At 37.8% G+C, this 17960-nt stretch overlaps 1 protein-coding gene and 2 non-coding genes across 4 annotated transcripts; 1 reads left to right on the top strand and 2 right to left on the bottom strand.

Moving 5' to 3' along the window:
* Positions 1-70: 70 nt before the first annotated feature.
* Trnak-cuu (transfer RNA lysine (anticodon CUU)) lies at positions 71-143 on the bottom strand. The gene has a single exon. It is a non-coding gene; the product is annotated as a tRNA-Lys (tRNA).
* A 5-nt stretch (positions 144-148) lies between these two features.
* On the bottom strand, positions 149-231 carry Trnal-cag (transfer RNA leucine (anticodon CAG)). Its single transcript has one exon. It is a non-coding gene; the product is annotated as a tRNA-Leu (tRNA).
* Positions 232-3077: 2846 nt separating this feature from the next.
* Positions 3078-16941, top strand: LOC143470578 (cGMP-dependent protein kinase 1-like). 2 transcript variants are annotated; one of them, XM_076968804.1, is made up of 19 exons: positions 3078-3092; positions 8505-8737; positions 9244-9380; positions 9515-10148; positions 10420-10598; positions 10768-10951; positions 11241-11388; positions 11685-11902; positions 12151-12303; positions 12528-12622; positions 12702-12810; positions 12985-13232; positions 13406-13526; positions 13637-13767; positions 14764-14926; positions 15213-15360; positions 15528-15664; positions 15812-15975; positions 16272-16941. In XM_076968804.1, exons 4-19 carry the CDS (start codon positions 9582-9584, stop codon positions 16390-16392), a joined length of 2886 nt encoding a protein of 961 aa, XP_076824919.1. In that variant the 5' UTR covers positions 3078-3092; positions 8505-8737; positions 9244-9380; positions 9515-9581; the 3' UTR covers positions 16393-16941. The 2 variants fall into 2 exon arrangements, with proteins under 2 accessions (XP_076824919.1, XP_076824918.1); XM_076968803.1 differs by lacking the exons at positions 3078-3092; positions 8505-8737 and having other exon boundaries at positions 9140-9380.
* The last annotated feature ends 1019 nt before the right edge of the window (positions 16942-17960 follow it).

The following is a 17960-nucleotide window of genomic DNA, read 5'->3' as shown; positions in this document are numbered from 1 at the left end:
AAAATGATTTATAAGGATTTCAGTATTATTTTGGCAAATTCTTTGGTTGATAAATAAAACGAAAAGTTTGCGCCCAACGTGGGGCTCGAACCCACGACCGTTGGATTAAGAGTCCAACGCTCTACCGACTGAGCTAGCCGGGCGCGAATGACAGAAGTGGGATTCGAACCCACGCCTCCAGGGGAGACTGCGACCTGAACGCAGCGCCTTAGACCACTCGGCCATTCTGCCTTGCGTGTGCAAGCAAAGCTATTTTTGAAGTCGTAACAAGTTAGTGTTCCACTGAGATTTCGTTTCTGGTCATATTCGGAAAAACGATTGGAAATTGGTTCAAAGTATGGATATGGCGGGGTTAATTGTTTTAGGTTGGCCTAAAGCGAAAGGCTTAGTCGTTCTTTTAGAACTCCTTGTCTATTTTCTTTTTTGACTCTGTTGCTTATAGTTATCTCTTTTTATTTCTTTAAGTCAGCACAACGGTCATTAAGTCTAAATTCTTATATTCCAAAATGTGGTCGCAATTACATCAGAAGAAATTATCATATCATTTCCACAAACACACTTTTTAGATACCTTTCATAAAACCAGATTTTCTAAAAGATGGTTTTATCAGGAGATTATATCCAGATCAATTGTATTTACCCTTTTTGCTATAGTCAATCAGCTGAGGCCACACGTTCTAGATATCTATCGTGTCACAGAATAACTTCTTTCTGACCAGCAACAACTTGACAACACTATTAACGTCACAAAACTAGAACACTTCTAACTTCGTAACACTCTATGTACTACCAGCACTTGAAAAGCAGTTTACTCAACTACATGGATACGTGTCATAGTGAAACGGAACAACTATTTTAAATGTCATATTTTTCTCTAGCCAGAGAGCACACAATTGCTTATTAAAACATCAATTACAGTATTTAAATTATTTCAATTCACTATTATAATCACCACAAAAGTATGCTGCATGTAAGCTGGTTCCATACGATCTGCAGCTTGTCGTCCCACGTACATGTATTTCTACTTGCCTGTCTACTGCATTCGTCAAGATGTGCTGTATACTGTATAGTGTATACGACTCGTCCTTGATAAGAATATAGCCTCTAGAAGTCTAGAGTCTAGACTAGAGTTGTTGGTTCGGCCCCTCGATTGTGTCGCTGGATACGGAATAATGCAACCCGAAAGCATCATCTAGCGGCGTTGTAATACCTTTAAGCAAGGCGTGAAGGATGCTTTCTCCTGTTCAGTGATCGTGGTGAACGGTTTTAAAGTTGGAAAATACGATAAAAAAGTCAAACTACGCAAATGAAAAATATTTGTGTTAATGCATCGGAAAAAAATGTGTGAAACTTGCACAAAGACAAGCTCGGTAGCCAGAGAGATGAGGAATCATCTTCGAGTTTAAATTGTACAAAAACTTTGTTCAGGTCAAAGATAAAAATACTGACAATGGCGTACACAAACGAAAAGCAAAGGTTTTGGGGTGAAAAGCAGTCCTTCCGTCGGCACCTCATATGTAAAAAGTTCTGTAACATCCATCACAAGCATTAGGCTGTATATCACCTCGCAAACCCTCGCAATGAAAAGTTTTTGTGTACGGCAAAGAATTCTGACACCATACTACCGCACAGGCGAAATAATGAGGCTTTTCCCGTTGCTTACTATTCTATAAGCATGCTGTATTTCATAATTTCCAGTTAAAGTGAGAAGTCCAAAATAGAGTTGATTTTGAAATCGAACGACTTTTCGTGCGAACCGCATGCAGTGTGCAGGCATCTTTAGCCATCACATCCTTGATTGCAACTGCGACAGCTAAAACCAGACGTGTGTAACTGCGCAAAATCAGTCTAGTGCAAATCCCAGGCTAATATCGCCATAGCTAAGCATCTGTTTGTGCCCATGTGGGTAAGATATGATCCCTCAAAATGTGTTCTCGGTTTCATCTAAACTCATATTCTGAAATCTGCAGTATATATTGACTTTTCACACGACTTTGACTTAGCCTACGCTGTGGAAAAAATTCGTTGTGCATGAATAATATCGTCATAGTGTGGAAATTCAGCAACTGGCCGTTTATGAATCAGTAAAGTATTTGGAAAATACAAGCATATATAATTTTTTCTGGGGCAAAAAGTTACCTTCTGGCCCGGGCCCAGATTGTACTTTACACGGCCCTGAGCGGAACACGCACGCGATGGCGGCCTAACCTGGTCAACACAAGTAATTATACACTTTGATTGCAACGCGCGTTACTGTGTACCAGCAAAGACACAACACAACCGCTAAGTATTTCGCCTGACAGTTCCCGACAGTAAATTTATTATCGTATGGAATAACTATACGTAATAATCACTCATAAGAAAACTGGTTGTTTACCAAACCACTTTCACATTCGCTCTGACATAACTTTGGTTGCCTTTAAGTACCAGTAGGCAGCTGAAATTATATTTTACTAGAACACAAGGAGATAGAAATCATCGCTAAGAGGGTGTACAGTGGTGATTAATTTCGTTCACGATGCCATTGTGACGTCATCTTTTGATAAGCGAAGCAATTCTAAGAGTTATGTTTTTAATTTCACCACTTTCGTGCTGGTGTTGACTGTTGAGAGTTTGTTTTCCCGCATTTTGATTTTGCAAAATATGATAGTAGCGGTTAGAAGGGTAGCAATCTATGCAAAACTCAGTTAGGCTGCGGCCAAGTAGTACCACGTGCCAGGTACAACGCATTTATGCAGAATGTAAGATTGAAATACAGTAACAGAAAGGACCCTACTGGAAAGTTTGTGTGATGCTGAATGTTGGCTCCTGCACCAAGTTCCTGGTACAGAACTGCCGTTTTGCCCAATATTATATATTGTAAGTATTTGTTGCCGTGGTGCAAATTTAATTGCCGTTACAATTTTTGGCGCATGTATCCAGCGCACTGAAAGCAAAGAGATGGAATTGAATTTTCCAGCAGGGAAAGGCAGTAGCCAGCACTCTTGTTCACATGAGTTCGCAGAGTCTACTTCTTAAGGTTACCATAAGAAAAGGTCAAAAATAGCTTAAACTGGTTTAACAAATAGCTTGTGCAACGGAACTGAATTACAGGTAATTAATTAGCAATAAAACAGTAAAATGATAATTTTGAAAAGTGGTCTAGGGCGTTTACTGGCTCCCGTTAGCTATATAATTTCAACTGCTGTGACACCCTGTGTTTACTTGCAACTGAATTTAATCTTTAAATTGCTCAAGCAAACATTTCGGAAGAAGAATTTGCACGTAGCTGTCTTTTATTAAGGTTGTAAAACCAATGTGTTTTGTATGATTAAAGTGTATTTGACAGGTTTATTGTATTTGCGGAAATGGCTTGCCTTTCGCAATCGGCAAAGAAAATAATTGTGATGACAATTTAATTAAAACGTTTAGTAATACAGTACAGTACTTTAATTTTTGGGCTGCTTTGAATGTGCGCAGCACTATTTGCAAGATGTAGCATACGCAATCGCATATCTTTCCGTTTTAGTTTGGCTGGGTGAAAAACACTTCTATCCGAAAAAAGGTGTTCACTTATGTAGTTAGTAGGTCTACACATTTTTCCTCTGACACGCGTTTGTCTGTAGCTTTACCCACGTATTTGCTTGCAACTTAACGTGCGACAAAATTGATTTTACTTATCCCGCCTCAAAAACATTTGAAAAATGTCTTTGTAATTAACATGATTAAGACTGACAAATAGCTGTGTACATAACGTTAAGCGAAAAAACGCGTTCGAAAACAGCATTATCAACGCATTGAAGCTAACAGAGTTATTGCTATTTTGGTCAAGTTTTCACTCAACCTTGTTGACTGGTCAACACGCAATTACGAAGTTATTACTCATAGAATCGAGAGTGCAGCGATAAGTCAAACGCTGCTGATTTTTGGAGAAAACATCCATTGTCTGGAGAGATTCGAAGCTGAATACATATTTATTACCGGAAAGCGATAGGATGATCTTTAAGTACGCGCCGTGCCTTGCCCGTGAGAGTGTCTGCCTCGACGTTAAATGTACGGGTACAACAAAAGCGTTACTTATGTGACCGCAATTCGTTATGATTGATCGTACATTGACCGGTATTACGACCGCTTTGTTTTCTACCTTAGTCATAATTTGTACAAAAGCCGACATTGCTAATGAATCCAAAAATACTTGACGTCATCCGAAGACAAACTTTTTGCGCGGAATTTTAACGAATTATTCGCACGCGGCACAATGAGACGCGTATTTACGGTCAACTATATCCCATAGATATGTTATCGCTATTGTTTAACAGTTGGGTTAACAAATCACGTCACTAACCATAATATAAACTAAAGCATTCAAAAAGTGCTAGGAATGACTTCCCTTTTCCTATCAGGGCCATTGTTGTATTTCTTTATTACATTAATCGACTTGTGTTTGCGATATAATGACGTCAGAGACCGAACGCGAACCCGAAACTGCAAACACTCCATAATTTTGACGACACGAACGACTTTGTTAAATGGGCGTCGTTTGGAGGAACGCAAACATTTTGTTTGCTGAGATTCCGTGTAAGATCGTTTTGCTGTAACTAGACTTGGCATTATTAGAATTATTATCACTATACATAATTGACAATGGTGCTTACGTACTTCATTTATCATAACCACCGGTATTGCTACATTCTGCAGGCCTTGGCTTGGTTTTTCTCCCAGTATAATCGCTTCTGATTTGTTTTGCGACTTTCATACGTGACTTCACAATGCCGGTAAATAGTTCGCTTTACCTTTCCAAGCGTTTGGCTGAAAGGGCTTTTAACAAAGGCTTCGTGTTTTTTGGTAAAAGATTTTTTCCATTGAAATTTCGACAGAGCACAATTTGTGTTTATTTGTTGCCCATGAATAGTAGTCTGAACAATCGCATTGTGAAACTTTCTCTTCAAATAATCGGGAATTTGAGTGTTGAATTTGTTTTATTTGTGGATTGTGTTCATTCGATAATTCGACAGTCACGTCTCGTTTTTCGATGTTCTTTGGCTTGCTGTGTGGTTAAAATCACAAAGTTTCATTCTGATTTATCCGGGTTTAATTTTATAACAAGCGTTTTTAAATATAAACAAAGCAAGTAACGAATAAAATTAAAGCTTATCGGTCACCGTTGTAAAAATAATCGGGTAAAACCATAATTTGCAAAATTCGCCATTTGAGATGGTTATTAACTGTTGCCAAAGTTTGCATTAAAAAAAAAATATTCAGCTAGCACAATTAGGGTGGGTTCTAGCATTTTGCATAGAACGAAGAATCATTAAAACTTATAGGTAAAATATTTAGCTTTACAGTTCAGTTTGGCTGTCCTATGTACAGACTTGAGGAGACGTATGTGTACCGCCGCAGTTTGTCCTTCACGAAAGAGTGTGAACCCAGAAAACCAGAATCAATTATATTCTGGATACCCAGCAACTGATATCTGACCTTCATATTTGCCCTGGCGATAAAATAATTGCTTGGTCAAACTAAATTTGGATCATATTAGACCTAAACTCATTTTGAACCGTTCGTTGCTGGCCAGTGTGTGTGGTAGTTCAGGTTGACGTATCTTGGCTTCGTCCAGACATCCTCATTATTACCTCATTAATCATCATTTTGTGACATATTTGCAGTTTCCTGGATACCTCAGTCAAATAGAAAGATTTTTTTATGTTTTGGATAAACCCTTGGGATTCCTAGGATAGTTCATCCTTTGGTCACTGCAATCCTGCCAGTCTGGCAACTGCTGGCCAAGCTGATATAGGAAGTGAATTTGACTGGTGGGCTTAAATTAACATAAAACCTGTGTAAATGATAAAGTAACCTGCAGCTTTAGGCGAAATTGAGGGCATTTATAAGGAGATAGGAAAAGAAAATTTCTTTACTTTCTTTGTTCTGAAAGAAATGAATATTCTGGTGCCAGAAAAGTGGAAAAATCGTTTAAAGTTGGCAATCTCATCATCAGTGGAATGTCCAGTGTATACCAAAGACCAAACCGACTCTGTCTGGTCAAAAGAAAATTATAAATTGCTTCTAAAACGTACCAACCATTGCTTTTCAGGCTATATTTGTAATTGCAGCGATATTTGAAAGCGAGATCTTTTTTGGAGAACTGTGAGTGACGTAAATGTGAAAAAACTTAAGTTAAACGATTACGAAACTTCCCATAATGAATTGTTACTCTAGGTCTAAGCAGAAAGACTCCATCGTTAAAATAACAATCCAACCTTTTTCAAATGTTCAAAAAGTCTTTCGTTTTTTACGGAGGCGTTACCTTTTTTTACCCAGGTCAGCACTTTTTGTATTTTGCCTAGGTTTGGCCGATCCTCGCAGTCACACAATTTTTCTATCGTTAATTTCTGGAAAACTACGCGCCGTAAGATGATCGGACTTATACAAGTTGGAAGTAACAATAGTTCACCAAAATTTCAATGTTATTGAAAGTTTGTCAGGTCACACAAAAATTTATGATTTCCATGTCTCTATCTCGCCGCGTTTAACTGACCGGTAGCACTGACGAGCAGAGGAAAAAACTCTCCCTCTTAAGATAAAAAAGAGAAAAGAAAAATTTAGATAGCGGGTCCAAGCGGAGACGTCCTAATTTGCTAGTTTCTATTTCCAGCTTTCATTTATACACTTGTCTCGTGTGGGGTGATTAATCACTAAACGATACGGAAGTTTGGCAAAAATTTGCTATTATCTCGTAAATATTACAAAGTTAAAATTACAAAATAAACATAGATATATAGGCCCGTGGTTGAAAATTTATTTAGGACGAGTCACCGGGTTTCACGTGTCTCCCGCATACGATGCAAATGAAAGCCAAGTTTCGCTACAACAATGTGCAGGGTGATCCAAACCCGGAAAAGATAGGTTTAATTAAATGTGGATATATTGTACAGCCACGTATAATTAATTAAGTTGTAATAATTAAAGATCGGACGAAAATTACAATGTTTAGTCTCGTAATCGACAAGGGCTTAAAATAACTGGTGGGATTAAAATAACATAGAACCAGTTTAAACATTGACGTAACTTGAGCTTTGGATGACATAAGCTCGCTATGGTGATTGGTGAAGAAAACTCCTCTATAGGTTCATGCTCTTTAAAAAGACATCGTACAGCGGGTGCCAGAAATAGTGGCAAAATCGTGTAAGGTTGGAAATCTTATCATCAGTGGAATGTCCAGTGTATACCAAAGACGACATCGATTCTGTAGGGTCAACAGAAAAATTATAAATTGCTTCTAAAATGTATACGTTTTGATATAGCAACCATTCCTTTTCAGGCTATATCTGTAATTGCAGCGATATTTGACGGCGAGATATTTTGTGGAGAACTGTGAGTGACGTAAATGCAAACATACTGCTGTTAAACGATTGCAAAACGTCCTGTGGTGTTTGCTTGTTCAAATTCCCGCTGTTAAGGAACTAGAATTGAGCACTTATCGGCTAATTTTTTGTTAAGGGGTTTCACAAGCGAAAGTCAACATTGTTAAACTAACAATCTGATAGATTTCAGGATTTGATGAAAGCTCTTGAACTTTACAGAAGCGGTGTGAATTAAATTTGGATATGAAGTTAAGCCACGTTTAATTCTTCTAGTCATAATGACCTTGATTGTATGCGAACACTTTGAGCTTTTTGTCACCAAATTCTGTATCGTTTTTGATGCAGCTGTGTGTGACTTCAGTTTCAGCATTGCCGTTTGACGCCATGTGGCTTCGTCGTAACAACTTCTATTCTTTGAACTACTATTCAGTTTTGTTTGATGCGACGCCTCATAGGTATTGCAACTGACTAGATAAGTGTGCTCATTTTGTTGCCATAGAAACGATGACATGGATTCAAAAAAGAAAAACTAAAATTAAAGATTAAGCCGGGGCCTACCGTTCGGCCGTTGTGTTTGCTCTCTACGTGTTCCCAGTATCGTTACAGATAAGCCTTTTACTGTAGCACTTTTCCACGCCGGAAATTAGAACAACATTTCAAAACGCAAGTTAACAAGGTCCATAGAATTTTAGTACTGGTAGAAGTAGAAATGTTTATAAGTGTGAAGCGATGGTGAAATGCTTTGACTAGATATGGCTAACAGATTTTCTATTGTATAATGCTCTCCTTGGAAATTCCCATTTTTAAGTAGATTTGTGGAGTGGATGGATCGCTTTCAGATAAAACGGTTGAGTAGTTTCTGCGTGACCTAGGCTTTTGTCGGCAAATAGACAATTTTGATCTTACTAGAAAGCGCGATAAGGTCGAATCTATTGTCTCTTTGACAGCATTTTGCATACACTCATATTTTTACAAAAAAAACTTGGGTTTGAACTTTAAGCAACTTAGCTTCTAGTTTTGTTTGGGCGCAAATTCAATAGATTACCTTGCAGAGTTTATTGACTTTTTAAAACACGAACCATTCTCCCAGCAAAAGAATTTGGATATTATTTTTAATAATTTTCCCATTTTCCTATAACATGAAATGTTTATTTACCCAAAGGTCGCTACGAGAACAAACTTTTGACCCGTTTCACGAAGTGCAACTTACCCATTAACCTCGGTTATGATGAAAAGTTCATGTTTGATCTTCTCGAAAGGTTAAACAGCGACGAACAAACAAAAGCAGTGACAACGCTTATCGTACATATAGCACACTTCTGTCCTCTGTCTCCCCAGTACGCCGGGAATGTTTGAGAGATAAGATGTATCAAAAGAGGACAGAAATAGTGGAAGGTACTTTGTTAAATATCAGCGGATAAACCTTTTTTATTGCATGTTATTTATATTTGTCATCGACATTAAGGCACAGACTTTAGAGTTATGAAAGTGTAAACACAGTTGCATACTTTGTGTTTTATTTAAAACATGGATAATAATATTGGAGTAGTTACGTACTCTATAAAAGTAGATTTGTGGTTTTAATTTAATTAGTTGTTACAGTTAGCTCGACCACAAGTAGTTGTTGGCTATGACTTCATTCTCTTACGTTACAAGACGAGATTTGTCTTTTACTTGGTCAAAGGCATAAAACCGGGCAAGACTGTATGTCCCTTGCATTGAAAGTTTAATAATCGTTAAGTCTACAACAAACTTCTCGTTTCTAATTTTTAATATTTTGTGATGAAAAATAGGCAGTGAATTTTTCTTTTTCAGCAAAGTGATTGATTAAGATAGATTGATATATTAACACTCTATCGAACTGACACAACGGCACAAATATGAAAGCATTTGTGTCGAAGATACGTCGGAGGCATCCTGAGAAGAACTACGAAGGAAGTGACCACAGCGCTTCAAGTTCAGCGTCGAGCACACCGAAGCTGCACAGCAAATTTCGTTCCGGAAAGTTTACGCTTTCACCATCGTCGAGTCACAGCAGGTACGTCACAACGTTGTTTACTCGAAGGTTTGTTTACTTTAGAATTTAGAGTACGGCGAAAGGATGAAGTATTTCAGCCATAAGCAAATATTTGACAAATTATGAGTCGCCTCACGTCCGAATATATTTGACAGGAAGGGTACATCGAGTCCAATACCAGCCACTCCGTCACCAGTCGTTCAGAAGAGGCTGCAAAAGAAGATGAACTTTCAACGCTCTTCTTCCTTCCCTACCAATATGGGGACCTCTTTTGCATCTTGCAACTCCTTGAATTCCACGAAATCCAAAGGGGATCTTTCATCACCACGATCATTGAAGTCAGTGGATGAAGAAGGGAACTCCATCGCTGATTCTTTAACATCCCTTTCCATCCAGAGCACGTCTCCCGTTGACTCGGTGATGTCGATTTCAATGACATCCCAACAGTTCAATCTCTCCTTAACAGAAGACCGCCTCAAGGAGGAACTGAAGAGCGCCTCAGCAGCAGGAGGACGCAGGTTTTCAACCGAATCCAGACAAAGCAAGAGATTGTCTTTGAGTTCCAGCCCATCAAATCTGAAGATGCAAAAATTTAAACTACGGTTTCCTTTCCGCCGCCGGAGTAAAGTCCCCGATCTTCCGAGGAGAGGTTCCAACGCTGAAGGAGCAGTTGCAAAACCAGAAGAAGCAACACATCAACGATCCATGAGTTTAAGTGTTGGTGATTTCAACGAAGCATCCGCCATCTTGGAGAAGTTTAAAGTAGAAAATGACGCCTTATCGCTGGAGGTAACCTTAATGATGCATTTATGAACCTAAATTTTTTATCTGTTGTTATGTTTTAGATTTGCCTTGATTTTAGATTGAAATAAAATTTGATACTTTGATCCATAACAAAGATATTCCACTTTTTAACAATAAAAATAAAGCCACATCTTTCTATCATTATATTCCCATGAATCATTTAAGTTTCTTGCTTGTTTTTTTGTCAATGATAATTATTTGTCAGTTGGTATAAAATTAATAAATTTATAACAAAAATGTTTTCATGACATGGCAGGTTAGGGGTAAAGCCGAGGAACTTCAGCTTTTAAACGCGACCTTGGACCAAGTGAACCAAAACTGGGAGAGTCAAGTACTGTCCCTTAGAAGGAACGTCGAGGTTGCTAACAAAAAGTACGAGCATCTGCGTAACCTGATCGCCGCGAAAGAAGCCGCTGCGTCCGAGGCAAATAACAAGTATGCAATTTAGTTTCTTGAACCCCAGTAGTCCTATGGAAACAACTGGGAATGTAAGCTATAACAGAATACTGAGTTAAGAAACTATTCAGGCTACTTGCGTGTAATTTTCAAATAAACCAGCATAACAGGGTAAAATGATTTTTAAAATAGTTTCGAATCTGTTTAGTAAATCTGGACTTCGACTACCTCTGTCCGACCCACCCGTGCAACGGCGTAATCACTCAGGTGATCACGGAGAAAATTCGAGCAAACAGTCGGGGTCTGAGTCACCAAAAGCGACAAACGTTGAGTCGCCGGTAAAAAGTCCTCCTTCGACTCACCGCAAAGGAGTTCGAGAAGAGAGAAAAAAGGTAAAATAAAAATAATTTATCGCTGATTTTTCTTTTAATGTTTAACTAAATGCGTATGACCCACCGGAAAGTTTTGAGGTATCAGATATTATAATGAAGTGTTATAACATGTAATTTATTCCAGAAAGATTCAAAGAAATAATTCGCTTTTTTGAATGGTGACGTGTTAACCAGCTCATGATTTATTTGACCTATGACTGACATACGCTGTACATAAAGATTACGAAGTACATTTTAACCTCTTAAAGACGGTAAAAGTTTATTTCAGCTTTTATGTTTTACGGTATAGGCGGCGACAGCAAGACCGTTTGATAAAACAGATGAGGTTAGAGAAAGATTATTGGCTGCCTTGTTAAGTAGCAGGTGCCTGTCACAATTACCACAAGAACAGCTGAACAGCATCGTGAATGTGATGAAATGCAAGCGGATAAACAAAGGTAAGTACTAACAAATAATAACTTATGTCTAAGATCATAATATTCTCCCAATTCTCAGGGAAGAGAAATCATAAGTTTTACTGAATTTATTATTTAATTATTATTTATTTAAATTTATTAAATTTATTAAATTAATAATTATTAAATATATTTAAAATTATTTAATTTATTTATTATTTAGAATTTTTATTTATTATTTATCTTATTTAAAGCCTGCAGTTAAACGGAGTCTTGCTTTTTTTGTACTCTGCATTTTGTGAAGAAAATCTTTGACTCCTCATCTTCTTATCTTCCAGGCGAGAGGTTGATGCAGGAAGGATCCATAGGACAGGCGTTTTATGTGCTGGATGACGGAGAGGGGGAATGCCGAATGTACAGGAGGAACCAAGAGTCCGCAACCTCCCAACTCTCCCAGAATGGGATCCTTGTTAAGCCGTGGACCGTTTTCGGCGATTCCGACGTTTTCTACCATACCAGGCGCGTATGGTCGTGCAAATGCGTTCGCCAGGGCCAGGTGAAGATGCGCTCGTAAATTACATAGTTATATAAGCCTGGTTTTATACCTGAATGGCGCCGCCGTGTCTTTGTCTACGTATCAGCAAATATGGTTAACTCGACCATTGCAAATGCTACCGGCGTTGAACCAACTGCGATTACTTTACCACAGTAGTGAAGAGTTGTAATTATCTATTTACACACGTAGGCTATAACAATAAAATAGGTTAATTTACTACAAAATTGAATATGGAACAACTTTTTTAGGTCTGGTATGTTACGAGGGAGGATTTTCGCTCAGCAGCCATGCACAAAAATTTGCAGACACGTAAAAAGGAAATCTCGGATTTCTTGAAGAAATTGCCGCATCTCAGCACTTTGAATCCCTCCAGGTTGCGAAAGTTGACGCAAATGTCCAGGGTAGGCTCTTGACTGCACGTGACACATCTAACCATTATTTAAAAATGCATTATAAATATAGAATTGTCACTAACCATTATTTAACCATTATTCATTATCCAACCATTATTTAAAAATACAATATAAGTATAGAATTGTTAATAACAGCTTTTGAAAATGCGTACTGGTAGGATTGCAAAAAAAATTGTTTAGCAGTTCTGTGACATTTTCAATGTTTAACGCAGATCGAGCAGTTTGGAGAAGGCGATTACGTCATAAGACAAGGAGATTACGCCGGCAAAGTATACGTCATTAAGGCGGGAGAAGTCCACGTCACCAAGTACGTTATACGTTACGTTACGAGTACTTAAGTTTCAAAAGGTGAAGCGCATCACTAAAAAATATATAAATTATCACAGGCAAATTGATGGTTTAGTGACACCTCAGAAAATCCTGACCCCAGGTCAGATATTTGGTGATGGTCTGGGCCCACGCTACGAATGCAACGTTGTTGCTATTGGAAACGAGGTATTATATACACATAGCGTTGATCGTGTGTAACGTTTGGCCTTTAAACTAAGCTCTGGAGGTGTACAGCTAAATTTGTAAGAAGTGTTCCATGCAATTTTACAATCAGTTACACTTTTTTGTTAAACCCGACGGTTTTTTATCAAAACTTACGTAATTATTTTCTCACAACAGACCGTTCAGTGCATTGCAATACCTCTCAAAGACTTCGACATCGTTCGGGAATGTATGACGTCACAGAAGGATGGTGTGACGTCGAAAAAGATACACGAAAATTTTGCATTACGTATTATGAAAGGCGACGGAGCCGATAGTGACATCACAACGAGCAATTCAAGCGGTTACGCAAGCGATGGAAATTCCCCAAGGGTTACGAGACGGAAATATAGCGGGCATTACGAGGTTTTCTCCAAAATAGCGAGGTGCATCTCAAATCTATTCGTGCGATTTTTCAAGTGAATTTTTCTGTCTTCAAAATTTAAATTTGTTGTTTAAATGTCGTGTATTTTGTCCAGTAATGCGGATATATAGTTGCAATAACCGCCGCGTTTTCGAAACAAATTTTGGCCGAATTCAAATAAGAAATTTCTCGCAGAGATCTTAAAGACAAGGAAAGATCAGATTTCAGTTACATCGCAACTATCGGTAATGGCGCTTTCGGTTCTGTCGATCTTGTCGCTTCCAACAACAATGATGACGATGTCTACGCAATGAAGGTGATTTTTACATCATAATTTTGTTTTCAACCTTCATAGATTAAAATAAAAGGTTCAAAGGTACCTAAAATTAGTTTAAGGGACAGAAATAAAACTTGGTAATTTTACAGAAAATTTCGAAAGAAGAAATTCAGTCTTACGACCAGCAACGAAACGTCGTAAACGAGAAAAAAATTCAAATAAAAACGTCACAAGATTGTCCTTTTATTACGTCACTATACACAACTTTCCGAGACAATCGGTGAGTGAAAAATAAGTCATAAACTTTAAAAATACTTCCACCTCGTTATGTAAATTATTGCCGGACTCGCATATTTATCTAACGGGAAAATGAGAAACATGTTCCCGGAAAAAGTTTGTTTTTTTCTGGAAGGGGCTGTTCGATATTTACAACGCTTTAAAATAAGCTGCAGTAAAATCCACACGCATTCCATTAACGATATTCACCCGGTGTTGTTGTTTTGATAAATAAACTTGGTAGAAGCTCGCACGCACGGAGCAATGTGAGCAAATAGTTTGATTTTATTAAAACAAAAACAGATTTTTAAAACGTAAAATTTCTTTCTAACGTTCTCACCAACACGCTGCAGTAAGAACAAACTATTGCGAAACTGACATGTAGGAGCGAGAATTACATTTGTTCGAAAAGGCAAATTGTAAACAATGGAATTCTCAGGAACGTGTACTTGATTCTAGCGATTTCAGCAAAACTTCTGACAGTTGCGTCACGTGACGAAACTCAACTTTCTAACGACGTTCTTAGCTTTGTGACATAATAGGAAGAATAACTTTCACCAGCTGTCAAGAGCAAATAAAAAGTTTCTTAAAAAATATCCAAAATGTAATCACTAAATCTAAAATTAAAATCTTCCAGCACGGAATACAAAGTTCACAGACTTCAGCGCTTTCAATTTTTTTACATGTAAACTTGTACGTGAGCATCCTGGTGCATATTGCAACGGCGTGACGTAGTAATGTCAACATGGGCTATTTTGCTTTCACGGCGTCCTACCCAGGTGTGAGCAAAAGGATTAAAATTTAAAGTCAAACAACGTAGCGGTAATAAAATTTCACAACCTTCTAGCCTGGTATACGATCGATTTTCCAAAGCCTGTCATTATGTCATCACAGATCCTTTTTCGTGTTTATTTTTGATTCACTTTACTCTATATTTAGTCTGTTTTCACCCCCCACAACTGTTTAAAAGGGTCTAAATAAAGCACGGTGTTTTTTGCAGCTTCGATTACTTTGTGATGGAATACTGCCCCGGTGGCGAGCTCTTCTCATTGTTGAGCAAAGTTCGATTTTTTGACGATGACACTGCCAGATTTTACGCCGCCTGTGTCGTAGAAGCGCTAACATACCTCCACGCAAAACATATTGTTTACAGAGATTTGAAGGTAAGTTTGCTCATCGTTAAATTTGTCACCTGAAATAGATGAATTTTTTAACATCGCAAGTAAATGTTGTAAATTATTCTGTAAACCGGCAAATTTACGGTAAAATGAGAGCAAAGTCGTAATTAGTTGTTGTTGTAGAAACACTACACCCTGTTTTTCGCACAAAATACTCATATTTTATCCACGTTGGCACCCTTAATTGCAATAACATGACTCAACCGAAAGCTATTCCTATAGGTATGATAGGATATGGTTAAAACGACTGCTTTTATTTTTTGGTCAACAGCCGGAAAACATTGTCATAGACAAGAACGGATATTGCAAGCTGACTGATTTTGGTTTCGCCAAGCAGCTCTCGGCAAAATCGACTTTCAGAACTTATACCTACTGTGGTACCGCGGAATATATGGCACCGGAAACAATAATGTACAGCGGTATGTAGTGTTTATACTATTATACACAGCGCACAAGTAATTAGTGCTGTACTTATACAAGATAGTCGGACGTTTGTTCTTTTCAAGTTATTTTGCTGTGAAAGAGGCTTTTGCTTTTGTTTTGGTTGTCAGAACCTTGTGTAATGTTTTGGAATTTTTTTATACAGGTCACACTGTCTCTGTGGATCTCTGGTCCTTGGGAGTTTTCATTTTCGAGATAGTTGTGGGGAAGGCCCCGTTTCGAAACAAGGACAGGGACGACCTGGCAGAGGCAATCCTGCAAGGCATCACAGGACCGCTGGATGTAAGTTTTCAGAAAAAAAAGAAATATTTTAATAGAAATTGATTTTAAGGCAATTTTATTGAAATAACCTTGCTGAGGTAATAGCTCGAGAAGTGGCAAATCATTCAACCAGCCTTAAGCTAATCAAAACAACATTGTCTTCTGCAGGCAGCAAAGTCGGTCAACCGCATAAGCGAGCAGGCGGCGTCCATTGTCAATGACTTATGTCAACTGCGGCCAGGAGATAGACTCGGGTCATCCAGAAACGGTTTAACTGACGTCACAAGGCATCCTTGGTTTGATCGTTTCGATTGGATTTCTCTGCGCAAAAGGTAAATATCGGCCTGTTTATATTGTATGTGTAGCGAAAGCAATATTTGAATATGACTTCGGCGAAACTAAACCACAAATTACTTTTCCATGGTTATTATAGTTATAGGCATGTGCGCAAGAGAATTACACAGCTTAACGCGTTAAAAGTAAAATTTATTACTGCGCGTAGGCGTACTTTCAATTGTCTGTGGCACCATGTCACGTAATTAAAGTAATAAATTTAAATTTATGAGAAGAGACGAAGAATAAGGTAACCGATTATTCTCCTAACACCTATGTTATTTGTATTATGTAGGACGTTGACCCCGCCATGGCGCCCGAAACTGAACAGTCCTTCAGACCTGCGCTATTTCGACACAGCAAGAAGGGCGCGTCAAGGAGAATACGAATTTTCAGGCTGGGACGAAAATTTTTAAGTGTGACATCTCAGAGACAAAAGTTAACAATTTTGCGCCAAAACAGTTTCCTTTTAAAGTTGGACTTTACCTACTTTACCTTTTGGCTTTGAATGTTGAACTGAGCATATTTACTGAAAGACAGAATAATGCACTTTAATCTGCCAGTATATGTATTTTCAGTGTCTTCAAACTCTACAAAAACTTCATCGCTCTTTGTGACCTAAGTTGTACATTAAATACACTTTTCGTGTGATTACATTGTAAAAAGTTTTTGATTTTAATGAAATTATGAAAAAGTTCCAACAATATTATCAACGCCAATCAAATTTTAATCTTTGTCGATGACGTCTACAATTACTGTTGCATAATGCTTTGGTGACCATGTTAATCGAAGTTGTATTATGTATTTTGTTTCTTTTTTCCAAACTATGCACTTTCTGTGCCTTAGATTTCTTTATTTTTTCATGCTGCATATTTATTAGCTTTATGCTTATGGATAAAGCTTCTGTACTATTTAAAACAAAATAAAAATACAAGAAAATAAAGACACAGAGCAAACTTAGGTTTGTTAACTGTCAAAAAAGTTAACTTTAAAAATGATGCTACAGGACAGTTAAGTTGTCTATAAGTTTATTTTTTACATCCAGTGTGTTATGAAACAATTGCATCAGCTTAATCACAGCAATTGCAAGCAGCTGGCATCTTTTGGTGGCAATGTATAAAATAAGATTCAGCCTGCTTTGTTAAGTTGTTCCTGATCCTTCAGTGCAACAAACTTAAATTCAGTTTTATTGATAGACAGTAGCCTATGTGCTAAAGCACAGGCATTACTTGATGTATAGAGACGTCTCCGAAACGCCTATGTGCCCTTTCATATTTAAACGACGGTTCGATGACTCATACAAAAACAAACTGGAAACAATAAAAACCACACATTATCGTTTTTAGCAAATGAACCTGATGTCCTGCCGTCACATAGAGGTCAAAATGGCGAACGCTACATGAAACTCAAACAGAGATGCGCTTCTGCAACTTGCAATATATCGAAATTCCAAATTTTTCAATGAAAGCAAGGGCAATGGCCCAACAGTGTTACCCTTAGCAGTAAGCACGTAGCGCTTTTATGATTAACTACGCAGTCTTTGTTGATACACGGCCTCTTCAAGCATTTACAACAGGTTTTATTTTTCCAGCAGGTTTTTTGATGACTCGACTCGAGTCAAAAGTTCTAAATGGCTCGACTTGACTCGAGTTACGCCACATATTATGACGATTGTGAGGGCTAAAAAGAACAATTTATGAAACAAAAACGGAGCTTTTTCAAAAAAATTACAACTCTTTGTAAAAAGTATCAACCAGACAAATTTTTAGACAGTTATGACCTTATGGCGTTGGTACAAAATAGTTTTTACGTTGAAAGTTATTGACTTGACTTGACTCGAGTCACAACTCAAAATGAATCGACTTGGCTCGAGTCAGAAAAAAATGACTTGGTTACAACCCTGGGGATTTTATTTCTGTTTATTGAAAAACCATTTGTAGAATGTACTGTTTGATGTCTATGTATAAAGCTAGTGAATAATATT

This window comes from Clavelina lepadiformis, chromosome 9, assembly GCF_947623445.1.
Source record: "Clavelina lepadiformis chromosome 9, kaClaLepa1.1, whole genome shotgun sequence".
Taxonomy (NCBI): Eukaryota; Metazoa; Chordata; class Ascidiacea; order Aplousobranchia; family Clavelinidae; genus Clavelina; species Clavelina lepadiformis.
Note: the sequence above shows the minus strand (reverse complement) of the source record. Positions and strands in the feature narration are given on the sequence as shown.

What these genes read in the sequence shown, in the direction of transcription:
- LOC143470578 (XM_076968803.1), top strand. Translation starts at nt 9,223, where the DNA reads ATGAAAGCATTTGTGTCGAAGATACGTCGGAGGCATCCTGAGAAGAAC. An exon ending in ATGACGCCTTATCGCTGGAG is followed by an intron (nt 10,149 to 10,419) that starts GTAACCTTAATG and finishes ATGACATGGCAG; the next exon opens with GTTAGGGGTAAAGCCGAGGA. An exon ending in GTTTTCTCCAAAATAGCGAG is followed by an intron (nt 13,233 to 13,405) that starts GTGCATCTCAAA and finishes AATTTCTCGCAG; the next exon opens with AGATCTTAAAGACAAGGAAA.